This window comes from Sorghum bicolor, chromosome 2 (genome assembly GCF_000003195.3).
Source record: "Sorghum bicolor cultivar BTx623 chromosome 2, Sorghum_bicolor_NCBIv3, whole genome shotgun sequence".
Lineage (NCBI taxonomy): Eukaryota > Viridiplantae > Streptophyta > Magnoliopsida > Poales > Poaceae > Sorghum > Sorghum bicolor.
The window spans coordinates 3,059,647-3,085,422 of NC_012871.2; the positions used below are offsets into that span (position 1 = coordinate 3,059,647).

At 42.9% G+C, this 25,776-nt stretch overlaps 2 protein-coding genes across 3 annotated transcripts; one reads left to right on the forward strand and one right to left on the reverse strand.

Annotated features, from left to right (window-relative positions):
* Positions 654 to 9,326, reverse strand: LOC8079926 (CCR4-NOT transcription complex subunit 9). 2 transcript variants are annotated; one of them, XM_002461408.2, is made up of 9 exons: positions 8,926 to 9,326; positions 3,887 to 3,958; positions 3,594 to 3,683; positions 3,370 to 3,412; positions 2,656 to 2,762; positions 2,214 to 2,309; positions 1,384 to 1,574; positions 1,216 to 1,285; positions 654 to 1,095 (listed from the first exon to the last, which is right to left on the reverse strand). In XM_002461408.2, the coding sequence occupies exons 2-9, from the start codon at positions 3,947 to 3,949 to the stop codon at positions 940 to 942; spliced, it is 816 nt and encodes a 271-aa protein (XP_002461453.1). In that variant the 5' UTR covers positions 3,950 to 3,958; positions 8,926 to 9,326; the 3' UTR covers positions 654 to 939. The 2 variants fall into 2 exon arrangements, with proteins under 2 accessions (XP_002461453.1, XP_021308910.1); XM_021453235.1 differs by lacking the exon at positions 8,926 to 9,326 and adding an exon at positions 6,503 to 8,465.
* On the forward strand, positions 14,411 to 16,753 carry LOC8079928 (putative FBD-associated F-box protein At5g56390). The gene is made up of 2 exons (XM_002459300.2): positions 14,411 to 14,740; positions 14,871 to 16,753. Exon 2 carries the CDS (start codon positions 14,948 to 14,950, stop codon positions 16,379 to 16,381), a length of 1,434 nt encoding a protein of 477 aa, XP_002459345.1. The 5' UTR covers positions 14,411 to 14,740; positions 14,871 to 14,947; the 3' UTR covers positions 16,382 to 16,753.

A 25,776-nucleotide genomic window follows, 5' to 3' on the forward strand; every position in this document is an offset into this window, starting at 1 on the left:
TGTTAAAATGTTGTGAGAGAAAAACATTATTCCTTATCTAAAAAGTACTGTTGAAATAGTGCTGATCGAAGTCATTTCTATGCTGATTCCTGTAAAAATCGTAAAATTCGAGCAAGCACTACCTACATAACATCCTGCAATGTTCTTTTTTCACAGAAGATGGTGGGAGACTGGGAGGCTGGTGCTGGAAAGCAAATGAGTAGGCAGAACAATCGAAGCAAAATGTGTGTTTCAGAGACCACACCGCATACACCATTTATGCATGTGCTCGGCGTCTTCCACAGGAGGAAACATGTGCAAGAGAATGGCGGCAGCGGCAGCAGATAACTGCATGTCTGTACCAGAATGTCAAAAAAAAATCGTGGTCACGCGCACGCGCCACGACCGAGGAATTTACCAGTGCTGCATCAGGAATCCACGAGCACCGAGGGGAAAAAAATAAACAATCTAAGCCAACAGATACTCTTCCATACACAAATTAGGAGCAAGATCAAGACCAGCTTCTCAGGCCATGCAGAGAATTCCACATCCCAAACTACATTTCAATGACATCCACTCATCCTGCAAAACTGAACAGACCCTCCTGTATGCCCTGCATGTTATCAAAATAAGCATCTCAAGAAACCTGGCACCCAATCCATCACACAAGGAGGTGTTCATACCAAAGGGTTCGTTGTTCTGTCCCTATTTTATTTTGTTTTGTCTTAGTCGTCCAAAACACCAAAACACATAAACGGGTCACTTGTGCAGGGCACTGCGAACGTTTGCAGCGCATATTATTATTACAAAACACTGGTTCTTGCTTTACTGAAATCAGGACAGACCATGGCTTCCAGACACGCCAGGGTTCTCCACTAGTCTAGCTCTAGCTGCAATTCGCCAAATGATTTTTGCATCCTTGTAGTGAACTCTGAATTGCAGCGACCAGATTGGTTCACATCAACGGCGTACGCGACTTGGCCCAGCCTGAGAGGAGCCTGGGCCAGCGTGAGGTGCTCCACCCTCTGTGGGACCTGGTGGTTGAGGTGCTTCGACGCGTGGAGCAGCCAGAGTACTCAGCAGTTGTCGGAGGTAGTTCCTTGCAACGGGATCATCCTGTGTTTACAGTAAGAAGATATAGTCAGTACTTGATTGAAACCTTCCATCTGTGGTAAGTGGAGTGGAGCAGTGGTTGATTAGACTAGAGACAGCTGACGAATCAAGAGCAAGACTCACCTTGAGGCAGTGGACGAATGTCCCGTTCTTGAGAGCCTCAGGTAATCTAATTCGCAGTGCCTCAAGGGCCCTGCAATGTGGAGGGGAAGATATGGGGATCATGCATGCAAGGAAATGCTGCATGTTACAGTTTAAGTTCCTATCTAGTATGCAAATGACAGCACTTACCGGGGATGATCAGTCAGCCTGTGGTAGCAACAGATGATGTGCTTCAGCAACCTAGCGGAGGGTTGCTCAGCTAGAGAAATCACCATGGTTTGTAAAACAGAGGCTAGCGCAAAGAAACGTCCCATGTTGAAACAGATGTACTGTAACCCAGCTTCATCCAGCACAATCCTTTCGACAATGTAAGTGGCCACCTGCATATGAATTTGACTAATTAGTGGATTAATAAAGCAATGGTACCAGATTAGTGCAATTTCCGTTAACTCTGCCTGAAATGTCCTACTGTTCTCAGAGAAAATATACAGAACTTGGTTGGCAGATATGTATATATATGCTACGGAAATTAGCAGCAAGTGGTACTTGCTGAAGCAACGATGCCAACAGTTTTTGAAGTTTTTTTCATAAGCCTCATTTTATGCTTTGAAGACATAAGGAAATTTTAGGGCTATCTGAGAGAAGCCCAGTGTAGGAAAATTTGATCCTGAAGACCTGCTTGGCTACATTCTAGAACATAAAGTGTTTCCTAGTCTACCTCACCTAAAATATGTAAACTACCCTGCAAAGTAAGGTAGTAAAGATACTGAGCGACACATGGCTAATAACAAGTACAGCCAGTAGATGGCATTAATGATCTCAATCAACAAAACCTTAATTATGTATAGCATGCCAATCTAAATGGTGGAGACTGTGAACTTATGCCAGGTGATTGCAAGATTGTGTTCCATGCAAATTTTAGACAGCCAAGCATACCAGCGAATACAATAACATGATACGGGATGGCTGAGCAGAGGCAAAAGATGAAAATAGTTCAAGCAAAAGACAATAAGACATACTGTTTTTGAAAGCTCTTCGCCTGTTTCCATGATTCGCAAGCACAGAGGAATGATTTCACTTTGCAGCAGGAAACCTATGGCTTCAGTATCATCTGCCTGCATGTATCAAGACAAAGAAGCTTCTTTCTCATTTGCAGAATTAGTGTTTGATGAAAACAACAAATGGATCTTGGCCATGAATTTATCAATGTCAGGTTATTAAGTGCTCTCCGATTATCTGAATAGGATTGAACGCGCCAAATGTTCCCACTGAAAGAAACACATGACCAACGTTCCAGAAATCCTTAAACATCCTCGCATGTGAGAATGTCATCATGTGTTCCTTCTGAATATCACAAGTTGCATGGCATTGCTTTGGACTAGCCAAGTGACAGAAGGCCCAGCCCCCCAGCACAAGTGAAGCAGATCCAGACTCAGTCATGTAAAATTAAGTATAAATTACCTTAACAAGAGCACCAATCACGCCTAGACACGTGAGTCGCAGGGACTCGAAAGATCTAGCGCTGCTGACAGTGTTCAAGAGTGGGTATAGGTATATGGGAATGTAAGCTGCAAAAAGAAAGGATGGAATGAGAGGGAGTGAAGAATAATGGTAACATATCCAGGAAACAAAGTTTATTAGTACTATACAAGTAAACAGTGGCGGAGCTACATTGAGGCTAAAGTGGGCCATGGCCCCCCCTTGACAATTGAATTTTTAATAATATCTATGGTTAATGCTTAGGAAGTAATAAAGATTTACACATCAGCTATAATTTAAATACTGTTGGCCCCCTCTTAAGTCCCCTTTGAGCTCCGCCAGTGCAAGTAAAAATCCATAATACTTCAGAAATTTATTATAGCAACTAACATAAACCAAAAGTGTGTCACTGTCAAACACTATATGACGATGTAGCAAAACTTTAGTTCAGTGGCTGTTCAGGTAAGTCCTAGTTCTATAGTCAGTGGCACACTAGTTAATTTCCTCTGTGTGGCGTGGTGTAGTGTGGCAGAGTTTGTACTTGGTTTCTTGTTCTTCTACAATGAAATGATACACAACTCTCCTAGGCATTCGAGAAAAAGATAATGTGGTAAAATACTAACATCGGCTAACTAACAACACACCTTCAGTACATTTCAGCTTAGATGTTCAAAAAGTCATGTTCATTGACATTACCTTTTAGAAAGGGAGTCCTAGTCTCAGGGTGTGATGCAACAGACTGCAACAATTTTAGGAGTGAGGGTGACAAAACATATGACAGAAATCTAATATTCATAACTTAAAATGGCTAACAACAAACAGAAGAAAAAAAAATCCCCTTTGCAGTGCAGTATGTCATGGGATGATTGCAACCAGCAGACATTTTTTCTGCTTAAACCCATTATTTCTTAATACCATACCTGAAGAAGTGCAACTGCATTGCAGACTCGGCTCGATGCACATGCCGTTAGTGTTGGGGGTGAAAGTGCAGGGTAGACTGACAAAATTTCCTGTTTTTTTTCAAGTCATCAAACATACCGAATGAGACCAAAAGACTGACCTAAAAGATCAATTTAAACTTCGGGAACATATATTGATATAGTCATGAAATCAAAGATTGAATAAAGAATGCCTGAAATAACAAACTGGCGATCTATTCAGGCTTAATCATTCTAAAAGTAAGCACAGAAGAGTCCCAAAGGTTGGTACATACCTGGATCAGGATAATAATTGATCCAAAAGAGTGCCACATCAGTGGAGCCAAATTGTTAAACATCTCCCTTTTCTGAAAAAGTTACAAAAAGAACATTAGATACCAAATTTGTTGTCATATTAACGACTCAACATGCATCTACTATTGTTCAGATCAGCACCATTACTGAATCAATCAGCAACAGAATGAATAAAAGTTTACAATGGAATGAGTTCACATCCTTAGCTACTTACGAAAGCGATAACTATGGGATTCAAGCAATTAACATGCTAATACACATATATAGGAAAATAATAGTAGTTTCACAAATTCAAAGCAGCACAAACACAGATCTGATTCACTAAAAATAGTTTACACAGCATATTTAACTACTATATATAAGGGTGTTCCATGTATAAATAAACACATCTCTTCTGTGAGCAAACTCCTAAACTGCAACTGAAAATGTTGCCCAGTATATGTGTTAGAGTAAATAGGAATAGTACCACATTGTGTATCCACATAAGGTGTTAGTCCTATGTACCCTATATAATCAGCCCATGAGGCCCAATGCAATATATCAAATATTCCACCAATTATATTCTCCTTCATGGTATCATTCGCCTAGGTTTAGATCGGGACACACCGCTGCCGTCATGTCGTCTTGCTGGGTACACCTAATCTGTTGTTGCTGTATCTTTTTGGTTTGCCTGATCACTGATCGGGATTGAGTCGCCCACTGCCCGTCGACCTCGCGCGTTCTACTCCGCCATCGGCATCGACTTCATCGACACCGTCTCCGAGTACTACGTGCATCTTCTCCGAGCAACAGGGCTGCTGTTGTGTCGCCTCATCGGGCCACAACATCGTTGTCCGTGTGTACACTTCGTCGTTGCATCTCCATCGCCGTCATCTGTGCATCGACGACTGTGCTGCGCAATCCCTGCTGCACCATCCGTCTGCACAAGGTCTTCGTCCTGCTGATTGGATCTTCGTCATCGAGCTGCCACTACCCGCGTCGTCGCTGAGACCTACTCGCCGACGCGTCTTCTCCAGCATTGCTTCTTCTTTGTCCAGCACAACCACACGGTTGGGGCCCTCTCCCTTGTACGCTTGGTATTGGCAACACTGACGCGTGCTTTCGTCCCCGACGCGTTGCTGGATCTGGCAAATCTAGCTGCGCCTCGGCGCTCAGGCGGCTTGACTGCATCGACTTCGGCATCGACCCTCCCGTTCCTACCCCGTCTGCCTCGATTGCGTCGTCGCCCTTCTTCTACGACGGTCCTGATTGCATCGACTTCGGCATCGCCCCCTCCCACGACGACTGCCTCGACGCGTCTCCGTCATTACCATGGCACCCCTTGTGTGCCTGCAGCTCCATCGACACGCAACCCGATCACAACTACGTCGACCTCGGCCATCTTCAGCATGACTTCTTCGACCACGGCTACTGCATCCTTACGCTCGGCTACCTCGACATCGGCACAAAGGGCTACCGCCTTGCATGAGGACTCATCGGCTTCTTCTCCAGCCACAGCTTACGCGGCACATCGACTGTTATGACTACGGGGAGATGTTAGTTATCAGCTTCTCCTCCAGTCTTACCGTCTGTAGCCCGCTGTGACTGCGGGGGGGGGGGGGGGGGGGGTTAGAGTAAATAGGAATAGTACCGCATTGTGTATCCACATAAGGTGTTAGTCCTGTGTACCCTATATAATCAGCCCATGAGGCCCAATGCAATATATCAAATATTCCACCAATTATATTCTCCTTCAATATGCAATGAACCACCAGCAGTTCAAGATTTTCCATCATTACAATGTGTGATAAGCTACAGCTGGCATCTGAACAAAAAGAGTAAAATTCTCGAAGTTTCATAAATACACCAACTCCTTCAAAGCACATATATTACTCTTTACTATACATAAACATCCTTACAACCACTGCCTATGAATGTGGCAGCTTGCGCTACTACATGTCAAACAAACAAATAGAAAAAAGATTCATGATTTTGCAGTCCCAAGGACCACTAATACAAATCAAATCGGCACTTTTGTTGATCAAAATGTATTACTATCTCAAGTATATGAAACAACTAATTTATGTCTAGCAATCCGCCTCCAATAACCTCAAACTGGACGAAACCAGGTCTCCTGAATCCTGATAAATCTATATATGCACTAGAAAACCAGCTATGATGAACCAAAATTAAGAAATCATACATACAAAATACCTAAATTATTGTGATTTCCAAATCGAGTAAGCAGAAAAAGTTAGATCGCACATAACCACAGATCATCCTCATAAAATCCACAAGAGATCAAACAGTATTGCCCTTGGCAAACCAAGAACCGATTGCCTTGATTATACCCAATCAATTAAACTGAACTATTTAATTCCAGAAAACCACAAAGCATCACAGATGCGAACTTCAGCAGCTATCGCATCAAGAACTCCTGGCATTAAACTGAACTATTTAATTCCGGAAACCCACAAAGCATCACAGATGCGAACTTCAGCAGCTATCGCAACAAAAACTCCTCGCAAGAAACCTCACTAGAGATCGAGGAGGCCAGATCTTCCAAGTTCCAACACAGGGATGTATAACCAGCAGACGAGGAAAGGCAAAAGAGGGACCTTGGAGAGCTCAGCGAGGGCATTTCCACGCAACTCAGGTTCGTAGAGGTCGCGCAGAAGCCGCTCTTCCGGCTTCATCTCGGTATCCTTCTCCGCCTGCACCACGGCGCTGCAGCCTCCACTGCCTCTTGCCGCGGAGGGAGGAAGGCGAGGCATTGGGGAAGGAGCAGGTGTTGAAGATTTTCCGTTTCAAAGAGGCGAAGAAATAGAAGAAGGCTATCATTATTAGATTTATTGATCTATTTAAAAGACCCTTATACCCTTTTCCCGTTGTTATTATAAGGTAAAAATAAATGCATTCTTATATTTACCCTTTCCTTTGGGTTTTGTTTCTGTGATAAAACTTATCATCTGTTTTAGCTTTTGTACGTTTCATATTTGGAATGCTCTGTACACAGCCTTTTTGGATGACAGTGCTTTGGGTGTTTGGGATTGCCTTAAGTGTAAGAAATGGCTGGTTTTCTATGTGAATGAATATATATCTCTGACCATGGATGCAATCAATTACTTACTGCAATAGCAGTACACCATTCACATTTCCTAAGCCAGTATTAGAGCAACTCCAAGAGACTCTTTATATCTTTCCTAAATGTTAGGAATAGAAATTTTGGTGAAAATTTCCCCTCCAACAGCTTGTCTAAACAGTTATGTAAATATAGCCATCTTCTATTTCGGATTTTTCGCTAGCAAAAAATAGAAGACGAGAATGGCTCTCTAGAGGGCGTACGAGATAGAAAAGCTGTTGGAGAGTGAAAAGATATAGGAAACAAAAATTACGGAAATGACTCTCCAAATGATGATTTAGAGAGTGAGGTTTAGAAAGACTCTTGCAGATGCTCTTATATGGCTAGATTGCTGGGCTAGGAACAGCGAGGGTTGGAAGCGTACTCACCCTTTACAAGAGGCTCTGAGTTACATGGAGATACTAATTCCTTGTTTAACTCAGAATGTTCTTCTGTATTCATCTTATAGAGTTGGCCCTACAATTTGACTAATAGACTGCTGGTTCATCTCCCAAATAGGTAGCAATTCCAAAGCAACAAACTCAAAACAAACCTCCTAGCTAGGACATTTCAGACAATTATGGATGTCTGAGCCTGCTTCTTGCACCATGCATATGTTTTTCTATGAATGTGTCCACAAAACAGTACAGTAGTAGTCTTTCATGTATGGACTTGTGGTGATACGATTGATTTTTCAAAGTTATGCACCATGAAATGGTCAAGCCTATTCATCCGATTTGTTTCGTACTGATGAAATATCTAAACCAGTGATTTTGTCATTACATGATTTAGGGAGTATAGAGGTGGCCGTTTTAAAGCTTCATAGCAAAACATATCTATATGCTATAGCATCCTCTATAGAATAGCAAAAAACAGAAGGGGGTTGCATAGCCCACTATGGCCCCAACAAAGCTGCTACCTTAGACAATTCACTTTGTATGCGCCCTATATTAAAATATCAACTCAGCTGACTCCCTGAACTATCCCAATTTGTCCAGTTCACCCCCTAATGAGTTTTTTCTCCTTTTTGTTACTCTTGTACAGGTTGTATATCGGGTTGTGGGTTAATAGATTATCTTTGTAAAGTATGTTAATAAAAAACTTGAAAATTGTTGTTGCTGTCTGTCACACATTGTCATGCCTCACTAGTTAAAGTAATACAAAATGCTCCCAAGTCCCAATAATCACAAAATTTGAACCCGAGACAACTTTTACGAGGAGAAACAAAAAAAAAACAAATTTCATTAGGGGTGATTTGATCTAATTTGATTACTTTGTGGGAGTAAATCAAGTCAACACTCAACATTTTGTATAGGCGGTGAACAGATAAACAGAATAGTTGCAGGTCATAAAGTCTAAGGTGCACTTTTTCCTTAAAATTAGTTCTTTATAAAAAAAAGGAAAGATAACTACACTATGTATTTTACAATCATTCAGTAAACATATGTACCTAAGGATTTCTGCATTTATTTTACATGATCAAGGACCATTATTCTTAAATAAGTTAGTTGCTTACTGGTTATTAATCAATAAAAGAAGATATATTATTCCATCGAAACTTATGATAGATAATAGAAAAACACATATATAAATTGGTAAAAGGCACTATCTGATCATGGTATCATAAGCCATCTCTGTTTGAAAAAACTCGGTGCTAATTAACTCTGAGATATTATGTGAAATGAATAGGAGGTGATGAAACAGACTGTCCAGAGGAGAAACAAAATTAGGACTAGAGTCTCATTGTTCGACATGATGCACAGTCAATGAATTCTTCCGTTATGTTAGCCCGTCGCAAAAATAAATAATTTTCAGTTGCTCCACTAATCCTGGTAAAAAAGCTAGAAAGACGGCAGCCTAGTAGAAAGATAACGTGGGTTTCACCACCAATGCGTTGGACCACTGGTGTAAGATGCATACCGTCTGTGTGGCGTCCCCTGAGCTTGCTGAAACAGACGAAACCGCCACCGCCCTGCTCCGCGGCGGCAGCGGAGGCTCCCTCCACCAAATTAGTGGCTTCTAGGATCAGACGCCGAAATTGGAGCCTCCCAGATCGAGCCGCTCGACAGCGCTGCATCGAGCGCTCGCCCAAACAGACCGCCAGCCGTCGTAGGGGAACAGGGACAGCGAGCTCCCTCCTCCAGCGGAAGTTTGGCGCAGCTGCTAAGCCGTCGTCGTCGCCGTCGCGAGACGCGACGCGACGCGGCCCGGCGGCCCCATTGCCGCACGCCGGAAATGTGGGCCTCGCCGTATCGGGTGTGACGGATATGGCGCTTTTCTCCATCAGCCGTTGGACTGAGGTCTAACGGTCCAGATTCGCCCTTCGCCCCGATCAGAGCCTCCCGCTGTTGAAGGGCAGCCGAGCAGGCTTGAGAAAGAGAGAGCTTTTTACCTTTATGCCATTATGAAAGATGGACCAAACCACCATACCACTAAAAAGTTGTTTCGCACCGTTGTGTCCAACTTCATTTTCGACTATACCCGTGTGTCATTCCGTCCATTTTGAAGCCTAACGGCAGTTAAGTGGCCTGTGAATAGACTTCAATGCTCCTGGGTCAGTTGGTCTCGTGAACAAAAAATTTTTGTCCTCAGTGCCACTGACTGGCTGCCAGTTTCGGCGCCAAAGAGGTCCTGGTTTTGGCGCCAAAGTGGCCTGCTGCTCTGCTATAAATCAGATGGTCACCCATTGCCTAGCCAACTTCTCATTTCTCTGTCTCCTTTATGAGCTCCTCCTTTCTCTAGTCCTGCACATCCATGTCTCAAGCTTCTAGCAGCAGCTATGGGGGGAGGGTGAAGAGGGTCTTGTGCCCTAACTGTCATGTGCTTGCCAACCGTTTCATTTCAAGGACAGAGAAGAACCCTAACCGTGCTTTTCACAAGTGTCCGTATTATGCAGTGAGTGCTATTCTTGTCGCCTCTTTTTCCCCTCATATTTGGTTTTTTGTTGATGGTTTAGGTGGATGCTTTTCATGGTTTTGGTTCCAGGTTGGTGGTTGCAGATACTATCAATGGGAGGATGAAATGGTGGACTTTGAAGTGCAGACCCAAACAACTCCTGCTCCTCTACATGCAGTTCCCCTACAGGCAGTAATCCCTGGTGCTGATCAAGTAGCCATGTATCAAGAAGGATCCCAGGCTGTTGGAGTTGTAGGCAATGCAGTAGTGGAAAATAGGGGCGACAATAGGGTTATGCAGCAGCTTAGGTGGATTGAGAAGCTTATCTATGTATGCATTTTCATGGCTTTGTATGCTATAATGAAGAAGTAGATGCTGCATATGTATGTTGTATGAACATCGAGATGAATCAATGAATGAATGGAACCAACATTTCAGATTAAGCACAAACACATTAATCATCACATATAAAAAAAGTGTTCAGCAAACAGTAGTAGCATCCATAGTTCTCACTCCCAAACAACCAAGTTTTACAAAAGAAATGTTTTCCAGACCCCTGTTGCAGACTCCCATACAACTAGTTTCATCATCACATCCAAAAGTGGGGGCTGGACATGGCATCACAAAACAACAGAAAAGAGACCTCTTACGCTAGGTCTAGCTTCTTCTTGCTTCTTGTATTGGAAGCAGGGCTGGTAGAGGTAGCTTGACTGCCTTCCTGAAGTGGTTGCCTCTTTGGGGTCAGCTTCTTCTTCTTCTTCACTGCTAGCTGCTTTCTTGGTGGTGTTTTCTTGGGCAAAGGTACCACAGTCTCTGTGTGTACTGTGGCTTCAACAGCACCTGGGCTAGTAGTGCTTGGAGCTAGGAACACAGTGCATAGTGGTACAGGTTCATTGGAGCCAGTTCCAGACCTAGGGATAACAAAACAAGAAGTGTCACTGGCTAATAAATGCATGGAAACACACTCAGATGGTCCAGATTGTACCTGTTTGAAGGACCTCCAGAAGTAGTAGCAGCTGTCACCTTTCTTTTCTTTGCAGCACCTCCAGAAGTAGTAGTTGCCTTATTCTTTTTCTTTTCCCTGGCTTTTTCTACAGCTTCATTGGAGGGGAACTGCATGACTGATGATGTAGGATTAGCCAGCACCAAACTAGTCTCAGTATTGGTGCTTGTTGCTTTTTTCTGCCTTTTCTTTGGGACACCCCTGCACAAGACAAAACATAATGTAACTGAAGACAAATAGACAAGAACTGCACAAGACAAGAAAGTTGTTACCTTTCAGCAAGCATTGCAGCTATGTCCTCTGGATCCCCATTCTTGCATGTATACCAATGATGGCCTTTTTGATGGCATATTGGGCACTCATGCCTCCTTCTGTTGCTGTTGCCACCTTCTAGGGCTCCCTTCATTCTATTTTTATGTCTTCCACCAGCTGTTGGCCTTAAGCATGGAGGATGCATGAAGAAACCATGTTTACTTTCAGACCACATACTCTTGTCAGGAATGCAAGGGATAGAACCTGCATATGCAGCCTTGAACTTGCTCACAGAATAATAATCATCCACATAGTCTTCTAGTCTTGCATGTGGGATTGAGGTGATGTAAGCAATTGCATGCTTGCAAGGGATTCCAGACCCTTGCCAAGCCCTACAGGTGCATGTTCTTTCTGGTAGGTTGACCACAAATCTGTAGCCAGACCCCCCCTTAGCACAAATCTCAGCCACACCTTCAGGACTGTCAGTTATGACCTCAATGTCCAAATTGTAGCTGTCCTCTCTCAACTTTTTCTCAATATGAGGTAATATCTTTCCTGTGAACTTCATGGCTACCCTCTTCCTATGGTTCCACTTGATCAAAATCTTCTGTCTTATTGTGTCCAGCAAATCATCTAAATGCTTTGACTTCTCAAGCTTTATCCAATTGTTGAATGACTCAGCCAGATTATTAGTGACATAATCCACCTTGGATGTAGTCCTGTACTGACTCCTAGTCCACAACTTTTTGTGGTTGTCAGCTAGGTAAATCATTGCATCTGGCCTAGCTGCAGCCATGGCCTGGTAATGTTTGTTAAACATGTATGGGCTCCAAGAATAAGAGGCAGCCCATAGATGATCATCAAAGACCTGGCCATTGAACCTTTTCTTAAAATTCGGCACTAGATGATACATGCACTCCCTGTGCTCAGCCTCAGGGAAGACCTCACTAACCCCATTCATAACAGCCTGTCCACAATCTGTACAGAAAGCCAGCCCAGCTGGTGATCCAATAACCTCTCTCAACTTCTGCATGAACCAAACCCAATTCTCATTGGTCTCTGAATCTATAACTCCTACTGCTACTGGGTACATCCAGTTATGTCCATCTACTGCACAGGCTACACACAACTGACCCCTGAACTTTCCATTCAAAAATGTGCTATCTACAGCAAGATATGGTCTGCACCCTCTAAGAAATCCATCTACACAGGGCTTCAATGCAAAGAACAACCTATTAAACCTGATCTTATCCTTGACTGTGGTAATCAATGATAAGAGATGAGCCAGGACTAGATTGCTCTAACTGGGCCTGGAGTCTAAACAAATTGTTGAAGCTCCTATCCCAGGGCCCATAAATCCTATCCATGGCAATATTTTTACCTTTGTACACTCTCCTGTATGTCAAAAGGACTTTGTACTCTTCGTTGATCCTCCTTATCAGCTCTTTCATCTTGATGTTGGCATCTTCCTTTAACCAATCAGCTACTTTGTCAGCAACCCAATACTGATCCAACCCAACACAGATTCCAACTCTCCTAGCACTCTGACATTCATGATCATCTTTATTCTTTTTGATCTGCAGAAAAGAGAAGACCATCACACATTACATACACAATATAAGATGGCAGAAAAAGAGAAGACCAACTACTAATTACCTTAACTGTCACACCATCCCGAAGAGTAGATGCATGAATTCTCCATGGGCAATTAAATTCATCCTTGTACTTGCAGTACACCCTATACCTCCCTGGATCACTTTTCTCAATTAAGTAATGGTACTCATGTTTAGCAGAATGAGAAGCTAATGCAATCTTAAAAGCAGCCATATTTGAATAAATAGTTCCTACAGACATAGGAGGATCCTTCTTATCATAATGAGCATCAGGCTTTGGTTCAGGCACTCTGTCAGCAACAATCTCATCATCAGACACATCATCAACATTAGCATCAGAGTCAGACAACATTTCATCACCAGAGCTATCCTCTTCCTCTTCCTCTTCCTCTTCCTCTTCCAATTCCTCTTCCCTTTGTTTTCTGCCAGTACTAGGATTTGGAGGTGCAGGTTGGTACTGGGGACCAAGGTCAATATACAGGGATTCATCGTCAACACCAACATGCTCAAACATTGGGTTAGGGTTGGCCAGGGTTCGATCATCATCAACAATAGAATCATCATTGTGGTCATCATCATAGGAGGGTTGGCTAGGCCCAGCTTGATCTGTATTTGTGGTCTGGCTGGGTTCTAAGGGTGTTGGCTCTGGTATTGTAGGGGTGTCTGGGGAGGGTGCAGGATTGTTTGGTTCACCAAAGTCCCAATTTGGAAGAACAGGGGGCTCACTATTTTCCTTATGATATGCAACTGTCAACCAGCAAGACCTGTAAACCCTATGTTTATCAAACATTTCTACCAACTCTTGGTCACTTCGGATTGGAATGTGAACTTTACTATCTCTGCAGAAATAGAATAAGCTAGCTACATCACCGTAGTTAGGCGGATACTTGTCAACAACATCCTCGAGCATCCCACCGAAGTGTGTGCGGTCAGCATCCACCACTTCATTTACACAAAACCAGCGCGCACGTGAGTTTGGAACAACAATCCGCATTTCTAAATTGAAGCTACTGTCCGGGTCCATCCTACAGATGAACAAATGAACACGAAATCAATAAACCCTAGCTCCAATCCAATCCAATCCGTAGCGCACGGCCAAAGCAAAACCCTCAACGACAGCTACTACAATCAACTTAACTAAGGAGCGCAGAATCAGTGAACTCACCCGTCTCGAAACCAATCCGGACGCTCGCCCGCACCGTTCCACGCCATGGCTGCTACGCACGGATGTCCTCGCCCTCGCTGACCGGTCAAGTGCCACCACCCATGCGCCGACGCAACACGGGGGGACTATAGTCCTCGACCGCCGCCGAATCCGCCGTCCCGACCGCCGCCGCCGCCGCTAGGGTTCCGAGCTCGGGGTTTGAGAGAGGAAGACTGAGAGTGGGGAACGGGGAATGGGAATGGTCAATGGCGCTCGCTCCTCTTCTATCGCCCGAGACTACAAGGGCAAAAAGGATATTTTCTGACCCAGGGCCCACGTGCCAGACATCTTAATCGTCAAAAAACGGACGGAATGGGGACGGAATGGCACACGGGTATAGTCGAAGATGAAGTTGGGCACAGCGGTGCGAAACAACTTTTTAGTGGCCTGGTGGTTTGGTCCATCTTTCATAATGGCATACAGGTAAAAAGCTCAGAAAGAGAACCCCACTTCCCTTCTGTCTTCTTCCTCGGTCGCCCGCGTCTCCCTCTCGTCATTTCTCTCGGCGCGGGCGCGCATTGCCGGCCCGAGCTCCCCGCCGCTGCCGCCCTACCCGGTTCCGGCGGTGGTTCCGCCATCCAGGGCAGGCCGAAGCTAACCTCTTCGGTGCTCGACGCCCCCGCCCAACCACCGTGAGATTCTCACGACCCGCCCCCGGCGGGCGGGCGGCGCCCCCGCTGCCCGCCGTCCTGCCCACAGTCCGCCACAACCGCTGGGACGGAGACTCTCCCGGCGATCCGTCTAACCCCGGCAGTGTCGCAGCTTCAGGTAAGCCCGTGAACCCTAGACCCCAAACCCTAACACCCAAATCCCCATGCCCAATTCAGTTTCTTATATGCAAGAAATCAGTCGCGTGAAGTGAAGATGATTAAATTCTTGTATATTATGTACAATGCAGGACGGCACGAGGCACGCATCGGAGAGGCTGGTTCTGCCCGTAGGATCATCCCTGGTCCCTAAGCTAAGCTCGCTACAATGGCAAGATGCCCACAATTTGAGCACAGCGGGGGACCATTGAAGGCGCTGCGTGCAGAGGCTCACGGCCACATCAGTTTGCTGCCAGACGACATCCTGATAGGAATAATCTCCTGGCTGCCGATCCGCGACGCTGTGGTCACAGGCGCTGTCTCGAAGAGGTGGAGGAACTTGTGGAAGTATGTCCCCAGCCTCAGGCTCACTCGGCAATGCATCAAACTGAAAGACGAGGGCCCTAGGAGTGAGCAGGCGGCCCGGTTTGCGGGCGTGGTGAGATCTGTCCTGTGCCACCACGGCGGTGTAGGGGTCAAGAGATTATTTTTCGCCCTCCCGCTCACTTGTTGTTGCCACACCGCTGAGCTGGACCAAGTTATGGAGTTCGCAGCAGCGGCCGGGACATCGATCCTTGGCTTTTTGCTCACCAACAACCGATGCAGCGAGCACGCGGGACCACCTTACAACTTCCCCCACTGGCAGTTCGCCGGCAGTCATCTGCAAAGGCTAATGCTGTGTGGCGTTAGTCTCACCGTGGCACCGCAGAGGAACCTCGAGGGCCTGGCACGACTGACGTATCTTAACCTCACCTGTGTGGCAGTGGATGACGGCAGTTTCGCGAGCATCCTCTCCACTTGTGGCGCGCTCACCGCTCTCTGTCTTCAGGAGTGCCAGCAGCTTGTCCGCATGAACATGTCGCACACCCGTCTGCGATTGCTTGATGTTGGTAAATGTCGTAACTTGAATAGCATAACGATAAATTCAAGCACCCTGATCGAGTTGGTGTACAAAGGTCACAGAGTCGACATCAAGTACAGCCACACGCCAGCCATCGTGAAGCTCAAGATCTTGCTCTGCATTGCTGACGAATGCCCACTTGACTGTGTCGGTGGTGCTGGAGCCCTCCCCAGCCTCGAGCAACTCTTCTTGGAGTTTCCTTCACCTCTTCATGCCGCCACTTGTACCCAGCTCCAAGGTGTACAGCACAATCGTTGGTTTGGGGGCCTAAACCGAATCGTGCTCCTCCTCAAGACGGCATGGAAGGAGCATATCAGCTCAGTGGCTTACCTCCTCATCGCCGCACCTTCGGTCAAGGAGCTGCGCGTCGAGACTTACAGCGACCTACCAGGGCCACCACCGGATAACCTGATGATCCAATGGCCAGAGCGCTGCTCAATGGAAAAGCTCCAGAGCATCATCATCGGTGGATTCAGCGGGGAGCCGGAGCTGATGGAACTAACATTTTTCCTCCTGCAGAGATCGCCGGCACTCCAGACGCTGGCCATCGACACACACAGGCGGCATCTCCAAACCGGCAGCGACAGTGGCTGCAACAGAGAGGAAGCGGAAGACCATGTGAGGTGCTACTACGCAAGGGGTGTGGCGTGGACAAATTTGGTGCCCAAGATCCCATCAACTGTCAAGTTCACCATCCTCTGAATCATTTAATGTATCAATTGTTTATGCCATTGCCCCTTTCCCGTTTATGCTGTGAAACGTTGGAGTTTGCACCTTTGGATTCCGAACCTACTAGCATAAATCTTTTTGTGCCAGGATTTTAATAGATACCTTGTGAAGAACAATGTTATCCTTTTGTGCCAGGATTAATAGATACCTGGTGAAGAACAATGTTATCCTTTTGTGCCAGGATTAATAGATACCTGGTTAAGAACAATGTTATCCATTTGTGCCTGGATTAATAGATACTTGGTGATTTTAATAGATACCTTGTGAAGAACAATGTTATCCTTTTGTGCCAGGATTAATAGATACCTGGTTAAGAACAATGTTATCCTTTTGTGCCTGGATTAATAGATACTTGGTGAAGAACAACGATGAGATATGTCATGGTGGGGTTGCTATTTGGAAGATGCATATTATTGAATTTGTTAGGGCTTTAGTGCTGCATAAACATGACTGCATTATGTTGTGCAATTTGAAACTAACAAGAGGTGGTCGAGTGGGGTGAAGCTAAAACATGTGTCTTGTCTGTTGTCTGATTGTCTTCTCATGATGTAAGTCAATAGAATCGGTATAGTCATCAGCGGCGAGATGATCAGTGCTGAGCATGACAGTTGTGTGTATTGCTATTGCTACGAGGTAGCATGATAGTTGTGCCTTTGTGAACCTGCTTTGCTGTTTTAAAGCCTTGCTCCCATATATGTGTTATTGTAGATGCTCAAGTGGATATCTTGTTAATTAGTTCTATTTTCAGGCTGCGTGCGGTCGCATGTCGTAGCTGTCAGAAAAAGCTTCATCTTCTGAAAAAAGAATCTAGTATGGTTTCAAGTAGAACACTAGGTGAAATTTTTAGTGACCTACTAAATCCACTCCCCAACTCTGTTGGGTCGGCATCCAAGTTCATGCCACGCAAAGTTTATCCAAAATTCAAGTTGCTTTTTTGACTTCACAACCACGGTACAAGTGCACTATGTGTATACTGATCTTTAGAATATGCTTGTTCTTTCGTAACACTGTAAATCATTTTTGCTAGGTAATAATAAAAGAGGAATTATTTCCTTGGCCCTAAAAAAGTACCGCTTGGTTTCTTTGCCCTTTTTTTATCAAACTTGCTTATTTGCCTCTAAAACGAATTTACTTTGGTTTCTTGGCTCTTTCATTAGTTTGATGAGCTAGCGATAAATGACTCTCATTTTCTTAAAAGATATGTCCTCATTGGTTCAAAGGTAATGTGGATCGATCAATATTTTTCTACTATTATGAGATATGAATACTATCAATAGTTCTAGAAAAGATGAGATGCAAGATCAAAAGGTATCATGACAACACATTAATGTCAATATGCATGTAAGGGGAAGAGGAAGAGATCATTTGTTGTGGTTTTCTTCAGGATCCGTTTCAAAGAATTGTCGACATATTTTTTTCTCTGACACACCGAAAAACTAGACTCACAAATGGAATGATGTTGTATGTTAAAACCTGTGTTTTTGTTTTCGTCTCTACACGTACTTCTTCCATTAGTTGAGATGGATTTGAGTGTGTCCAAACAAAACCTAGGTTGAGAGGGATCGATATGGGCTGAGGTGTACCCAGGCAAGCACCTAAGTGGATTAGATTAGTAACTGTAACCTGCCATCGGTAGGTGATGAGCTGAGTAGATATCGCTTAGGGACGTAGCACTGGCCCATGGATGTTAGTGGTTCCTTTCTTCGCTACTACTAGTAGTGAGCTTGACGTGGGTGATGAAGGTAGCCGGTCTTCAAGGTAATTCGGTGCTCTAAGGATCAGTGTTGACGTAAACCTGAGGGTATATTAGTGGAAAACTAGCCAACTCGCAGTTTCATCGACATCAGCAACTATTGGTCCATACCACTTTTTAACAAAGACAATTTTCACCAAAAAAACATAACTTTTCGTTAGTCAGGGCATCTTAAAGAATCTTTTTAGAATTACTCTTTAAACAATCATTTGAAGAATTATTTGGGTAAAAAAGTTGTATTCTATATATTTGTATCCTTCAACACTATATATTGTGCGCAATCTATATTTAGAGATTCATTTAAGAGTCTACTGAGAAGTATTTTTTTTTCACTAAAATCACTATTTTTATAAATTAGAAAGGGTGTGAAGATTCATCGCTATATCACTAAGGCCAGTCTCAATGTGATTTTATCAGAGTTTTATGGACATTAAATATACTGATGTGGCACCGTATTAATGAAATGAAAGAGATAATAAAAGTTTTTGTACTATTTTCAAAATCAGATGGGCTAGAAACTGGGACATGAAGGCCTAAGGCACCTTCGATCACAATGCATACAGGAGTCCCCGCCTGCCTTACATACTGAGATTTTGACCATGCCTATTCTTCCATGAATGAAGCAGTAAATCATTCTGGGGAGGGGTGGTGAGGAGGGCTTATTGTGAAACAAGATTTTGGGAGCAAGAAACGCAGACACCACGGCCCAGTTGGGCCTGCATTGGGCTACAAATGACACCGAAAACAAATAGCGGCCCGGGCACTCCAGGCTTTGGCATGCGAATTGAGCTCGTGGACAACGAAAATACGAAATGCCGCTGTTCCCGTTCTTCAATAATTTCGTCGGCATGCCCATACATACAACAAATTAAACATCCATAACAAGGCCTCTCGATTAAGCACGCATATTGCCAAACAATATATATAGGTCCCGCTACTGTCGTGGGCGAATTATTTGTGAACCATAGGATTCATACATTTTTTTAAAAAAAATATTTGGATTACAAAATTTCAACATCTGGTTGTGTCAGTTGCAGCATGCATGCATGGTAGCTAATAATGCTGCATGCAGTAGCAGACTGGTGCCACCAGCCACTTGCAATGCATGACAACTAACAGCGTATCGTGCCGAGCTGGTGGTCACGCCTATACAAACAAAAACAAGTGGTTTGGCTGATACAAAATACTCCCATTTGCTAGTGCACCGTGCACGTACTACGTATAGTAGGTTAAGCAGGTTCGACACGACGACGACGGTCGCTGCGACGTCCAACTCACGGCGAAGGCACATCCCATCTAGAATGGAAACAATATATATCTTGGATCTCTTTTTTTTCCTTTTTTTCCGAGGAGGATCTCTTTTTATTAATTTGGGCCCTGCTGCACTGAGACCTTATTTAGTTCGCGAAAAGAAAAGTTTTCAGATGTTGTAGCATATTTGTAACTATAACAATTAATGTCTATTCATGAACTAATTAAGCTTAAAAGATTTATCTCACAAAATACATACAAACCGCGTAATTAGCTTTCTTAATTTATATTTAATACTCTATACATATATGTCCAAATATTTGATGTAATGAGTGAAAAGTTTTTTAGAAGACTATAGACGGCCAATAGAAGCGACAGGTTTGATGTGTGCTGTGGCTGACGGCTACCATCCAGCGTCCTACCACACCCTTTGCATGCAGTTTGCACCGTGCTTTCACCTTTTGTCCACTTTCCCTGATGAAAAAAGGATAGTCGAGATTAATTAATCATAATCATATTCCTCTCTCTAGATTTATGTCTCCTCCTTTTGTCTCTCTTTGTTGCTTCTAGATCGATCGAGCTACCTCCCAACTCATCCTTGTTTAGTTCCAAAAAATTTTACAAAACTGTTTAGATTTACCGTCACATCATGTATAGAATATTAAATATATATAAAAATAAAAACTAATTACACAATCAGCTGTAATTTGCGAGGTGAATCTTTTAAGTCTACTTAGTTTATAATTGGATAATATTTGTTAAAAATATAAACGAAAATGATATAGTGTCCATTTTGCAAAATAAAAATAGAACTAAACCAGGCCTAAAGGGGTCAGACATCTTTATTTGAGGAGTAGATTCTTTTTTCTTCACGCTTGCCTTCTTGGGGTCGTCCAATCCACTTTTGCTCCTTTTTTTTTTATTTGCGCCTGAATCCTGATGATCGATGATGCGATGCGATGCTAGCTCCAACTCCAAGCTGCACTTGCTTTTGCCGTGTCCTTTTTTGCGGGGGCTAGCCGGGCCGCCGACTTTAGCCTTTTTGTCATCACGAGACATTGTATGCTTGGAATTATATAAAAAAAACAACAGTGATATTATAGTACACTAGTATGTTCTTCGTTTGGACTTATTAACCGAATGTACCAGCCATCCAACAATGTTTTTCTTTTATAATAAATCAACCGGGCTTATCAGCTAAACAAGGCTCAATGGCTATAAGCGCTACGAATCTGTCAATCATTCAGAGGCCCAACAGATCAGCAAATAATATTTTCAACTATAATTTTTCAGCAAAACAAACCAGCCTTGTTTACTTGCAAAAAAAATTGTAAAATAAACACTATAGTATTTTTATTTGTATTTGACAAATATTGTCCAGTCGTAGACTAACTAGGCTCAAAATACAAAAAAAATGTTTAATTAATTATTTTTTTAAATTATATTTAATGCTCTATGCATATGCCGCAAGATTCGATACAAAATTTCTTAAGAACTAAAGCCCAAGGCTGCCCTTCCATTTCCGACTTAGGCTTTGTTTAGATCTAAAAAGTTTTTGGATTTTGACACTATAGCACTATTGTTTCTATTTGACAGATATTGTCAAATCATGAAGTAATTAGACTTAAAAGATTTGCCTCGCGATTTACAGTTAAACTGTGCAATTAGTTTTTGTTTTTATCTATATTTAATGTTCCATGTATGTGCCACAAGATTTGATGTGACGGGAAATCTTAAAAAGTTTTTGATTTTTAGGCCTTGTTTAGATGCAAAAAGTTTTTGGATTTTGACACCGTAGCATTTTCGTTTTTATTTGACAAACATTGTCTAATTATGGAGTAACTAGGCTTAAAAGATTCGTCTCGTGATTTACAGATAAACTGTGTAATTAGTTATTTTTTTTATCTATATTTAGTACTTTATGCATGTGCCGTAAGATTTGATATGACGGAAAATTTTGTAGAGTTTTGGGCCTCAAACTGGAGCCTGTCAGGGACATGCTGCGGCCCTCCCTTGAGGAGTGATGACGCTTGCATGAGGCTCCTCCCGGGTCCCGGCATTGTCCAGACAGGGACGCCTACCTCGAGGCCGTACATGGAAAACACTGTAGTACCAACCTGTCGCTCGATATCGGCCGTACCTCGAGAAACACTGGAGCAATTTCCAGGTGACGTTGTTCTTCAAAACAGTAGAGCGCCGTGTGATGAACAATTTCCAGGGCATGCATGACCTGCCCCTGCTCTACCTTGTTTACGCGGAGTTGCTCTTGTGCTTTATGTTACAAATTTTAATATTTTTTATTATAATTTTGGTTAAATTTAAAAATATTTTAACTCTTCAATATTTTTAAAATAACTTATAATTTAAAATGAAAAGAATATGAGAAAAGTTCCGCCCAGCGTACGTTCAGTCGTCATACATAGCGCACGTGTAAGTTTGCTGATGACATCAGAGCAAATCGCCGTGAACAAAAGCATTAAGCGCTGCACGTCTTGTTGGTGGTCTTTCCAGCTCCAACGACCTGGATATACTATATCCGGATATTTATCTGGCAACGGCTGAGACAAATATCATGACGAATCATATAGGCTCATAGCCAATGCAAGTACAGAGGCGGATGCATGCATGATTAGCCCCTAATCAGGGACCATTTTATTCATGGGACAAAGTGATTAGTAGGACAGACAGGATCGATTGATTGCTCGACTCTTTATCTTGTCATGGTCCAAGTGGAGCATCCAACGAGAATCCAATATTACCTTATAAAAGAAAAACATTGTTGAATGACTGACAGATAAGTTCAAACGAATAAGCTCTATATCATAATTTTCAAATCATCTACTGAAATCTTATGCCACATTTGGATAGGGAACGGGATTGGGATAGGGTTAGGGTTAGGAAATATTGTATGGTAGTCTCCTTTAATCCTACTCATTCATTTATTTCTCTTTCCATATCCTACTCTCTACTCCCTCTATCATGTAATATAGTGCATTCTAGCAATTCTAAGGGCACTCACAATGCAGACTCTATCATATAGTCTAAAGTTATTTATTACCTCGAACAATATAGACTTAGAGTCTAAATAAGACTTTGAGTCTTATTTTTCCTACCTCTTTCTTCAATAAATATGTTGTCACATCAGCAAAATACCATAAATAATATGTAATTAATTGTCTTGGATTTTGTGATAGAGTGTTGCATTGTGAGTGCCCTAAGACAAACTAATAGAGAACATAAAAGATGCATATACAATTATTTTATTTTTTAATCAGGCGCTATCATCAACCTGATTAATGGTGATTAGTTGATAAATTAAAAATATTTTATATAAAACTAGTTTTTATCCTCTAAAATATATTATATTAAAGAATAAACTTTGAATGTTAGAATGTATTATATTACAGGACAGAGAAAATATATTTCAATATCCAAACGCCACCTTACTGCCTGTTTAAACGGGATACGGAATTTCTTTAACCAGATTCCTGTGCCGGTGGAGTTTCCCAACGATTTTTTGGCAGTCCAGTCCCACCCGCTCGCCCTACCACAGAGGCAATGACGCGCGGGGCCATGGCCCACGAGTCATTCAGCGGCTGCCTGCCTTTTTGTGCGATCATGTAACTGGGCGTGGGCGAGGTGCGAGGGCGAGGCGAAGGGGGCGGTCGCGTCCGCCGGCACGTCGCTGGCTCTGGCTGGCTGGCTGGCCTGGTTTAGTTTCAAAATATTTTGTAAAACGGACACTGTAGTTTTTTCGTTCGTATTTGACAAATATTGTCCAATCATAGACTAACTAGGCTCAAAAGATTTGTCTCGTCAATTCCAACCAAACTGTGCAATTAGTTTTTATTTTTGTCTATATTTAGTACTTTATGCATGTGTCTAAAGATTCGATGTGACGGAGAATCTGAAAAATTTTGTAAAATTTTTTGGGAACTAAACAAGGCCTGAATGCAGATGCAGCAGACCGCCCTTTTGCTCTGCGCTGCTACTGATAGTAAGGCTGGACCTATTTGAGAAACCAAATCTAAAATGGGTCTCCAACACAATACCTATAGCCTCCAACAGAGTACCCATACAGAAGACCTATTTTGGGTATCAGGAGAGGCATAAGCCAAATTTGGGTATCCTCTCTCCTTGAGACCTATTTGCAGAGAGTGTTGTCTTTTAGGTCTTGTTGTTGGAGAAGACTAAAAATATGTATGGAACTTTTTACCTGTAGCGCTACCCAAATGACAAATAGGTATTGTATTTTGGGTAACAATTGTTGGAGATAGTCTAAGGGCATGTACAACAGCTCTTTTTAACCCGTCTCTTCACGGTTGTTTTTGCAAAAAGAACCCTATCTAAACCTGGAGACGGATGCGGCGTCGCTTCACGAGACGACGGGAACAGACGTTGTACGGCTTGGCGCCTCAACTCAACTGCTTGCGAGGATCCCACATGGGAAAGCTTTGATTTTTGTTTTGGCCCGTACGGGTGTAGCACACCGACCCGTGAAAGCCCAAGTTTGGTTTTGGTAATTAATGACACCAAGTTGATAATGCCTTTTGTTTAAGTGATTTGAGTTAGGCATAGCAACACATGTGATGAAGGTGCATGGTGGCATGGAAAGGTGGCCACATGATCACAAAGGGATGAAGCATAAAGTGAAGATCATGGTGATAAACAAGGAGCAAAGTTATCAAGGCAAAGGTATAAACATAGGGTTTTACTTTTGCCGGTCTAAGATGAGTAGAGAAGTGATTGACCGGATTTAGCAAGATCTAGATGCGGTGCCGTCGGCCAGTACGAGCTCCTCCGCAAGTTCGTCAGCCTGTATGCCACCAGCAGGTGGAGCTGTCAGCCATGGGGCACGGAGGTGGATGCTGCAATAGAGGAATCCCAAGGCTGCGGCATGTCTGCTTTCTCTTACTGATGTAGGTCTTGTTTAGTTCACTCTGAAAACTAAAAAATTTACAAGATTCCCCATCACATCAAATCTTGTGTCACATGCATGAAACATTAAATATAGACGAAAACAAAAATTAATTACACAGTTTAGCTGTAAATCACGAGACGAATCTTTTGATCCTAGTTAGTCCATGATTGGATAATATTTGTCACAAACAAACGAAAGTGCTACAGTACCGAAAGCTTTTCACTTTTCGGAACTAAACAAGGCTGTAGCCATGATTATTCTGGATACTACTAGAGGTGAAGTTTGTTCTAGTTGCCTCTTATCTGTTTCTTAATAAAACTGCAGTCCTATTTTTGATGATTGCAGTTCAGTTTTAGCTCTAGTCTATGGAGTGATTTTAGAAAATAGTGTTGTTTCAGTTATGAAAAAAGTTGACAGTTCTTGTGAATTCGACGTTTTATCAAATAGCAACACAATGGATATAAAATAATATTCATGAATGATTTTAGCTACATGCAAAGCATTAAATAGTTTACAGATGATTTCTTGTTTGTGGGTTGTACGATCTGTCTCTTTAGCTGTCTGTATAGCAGATTCGAAGCTCTTAGAGACGACCAACCACCTGGATAAAGCAAATGGGTGCCTGCGCTTCTCAATGAAAGCCGATATTACTATAGTAGTAGTGCCATCATTAAGCAATGGGGATTAAGGAATCAGGTGATCAATCCCATTCATGAGTCGAGTCCCGTTGCCATCTTGCGCAATGCTCCCTCCGAAAACCTTTGTTCGCATAGCAGGTTTTTAAGAATCAGCACGCATAATGCTCTCTTCTGAGATGAAAATCTAAAATAAAAGATAACTATTTTTTTTTAAAAAATTACATAATATTTAATTTTATTATGTAAAATGATGGATCAAAATAAAAAAATAAAAGAAAGGGAACTAAACACTCCCTGTGTTCCACACGTGAAGTGAAACCGATGGAATTAACAGCGCACCAACCGACCGTTGACACTAAACCCAGGGGAACATCAAACCGTCGTCGATGGAACTCCCAACCTGCTGCTTGGGCCTTGTTTAGTTCACCCCGAAATCCAAAAAGTTTTCAAGATTTTCTGTCACATCAAATTTTGCGGTACATGCATGAAATATTAAATATAGACGAAAATAAAAACTAATCACACGGTTTGACTGTAAATCGCAAGACGAATCTTTTGACTTTAGTTAATCTATGATTGGACAATATTTACCACAAACAAACGAAAGTGCTACAGTTCCGAAAACTTTTCAGTTTTCGGAACTAAACAAGGCCTTGGTTCGCATCGTAATCATGCAGCGTGCTCAAGTGGTTTTCCGGCCGGTAAATTCTACGTGTGCAACAGTAAAAGATGAAGCGTACTACTCTACGCTACGTGGCAGAGAAAGGCCAAAAGAGAAGGTACTGTAGGTTGCCGTGCCGACCGC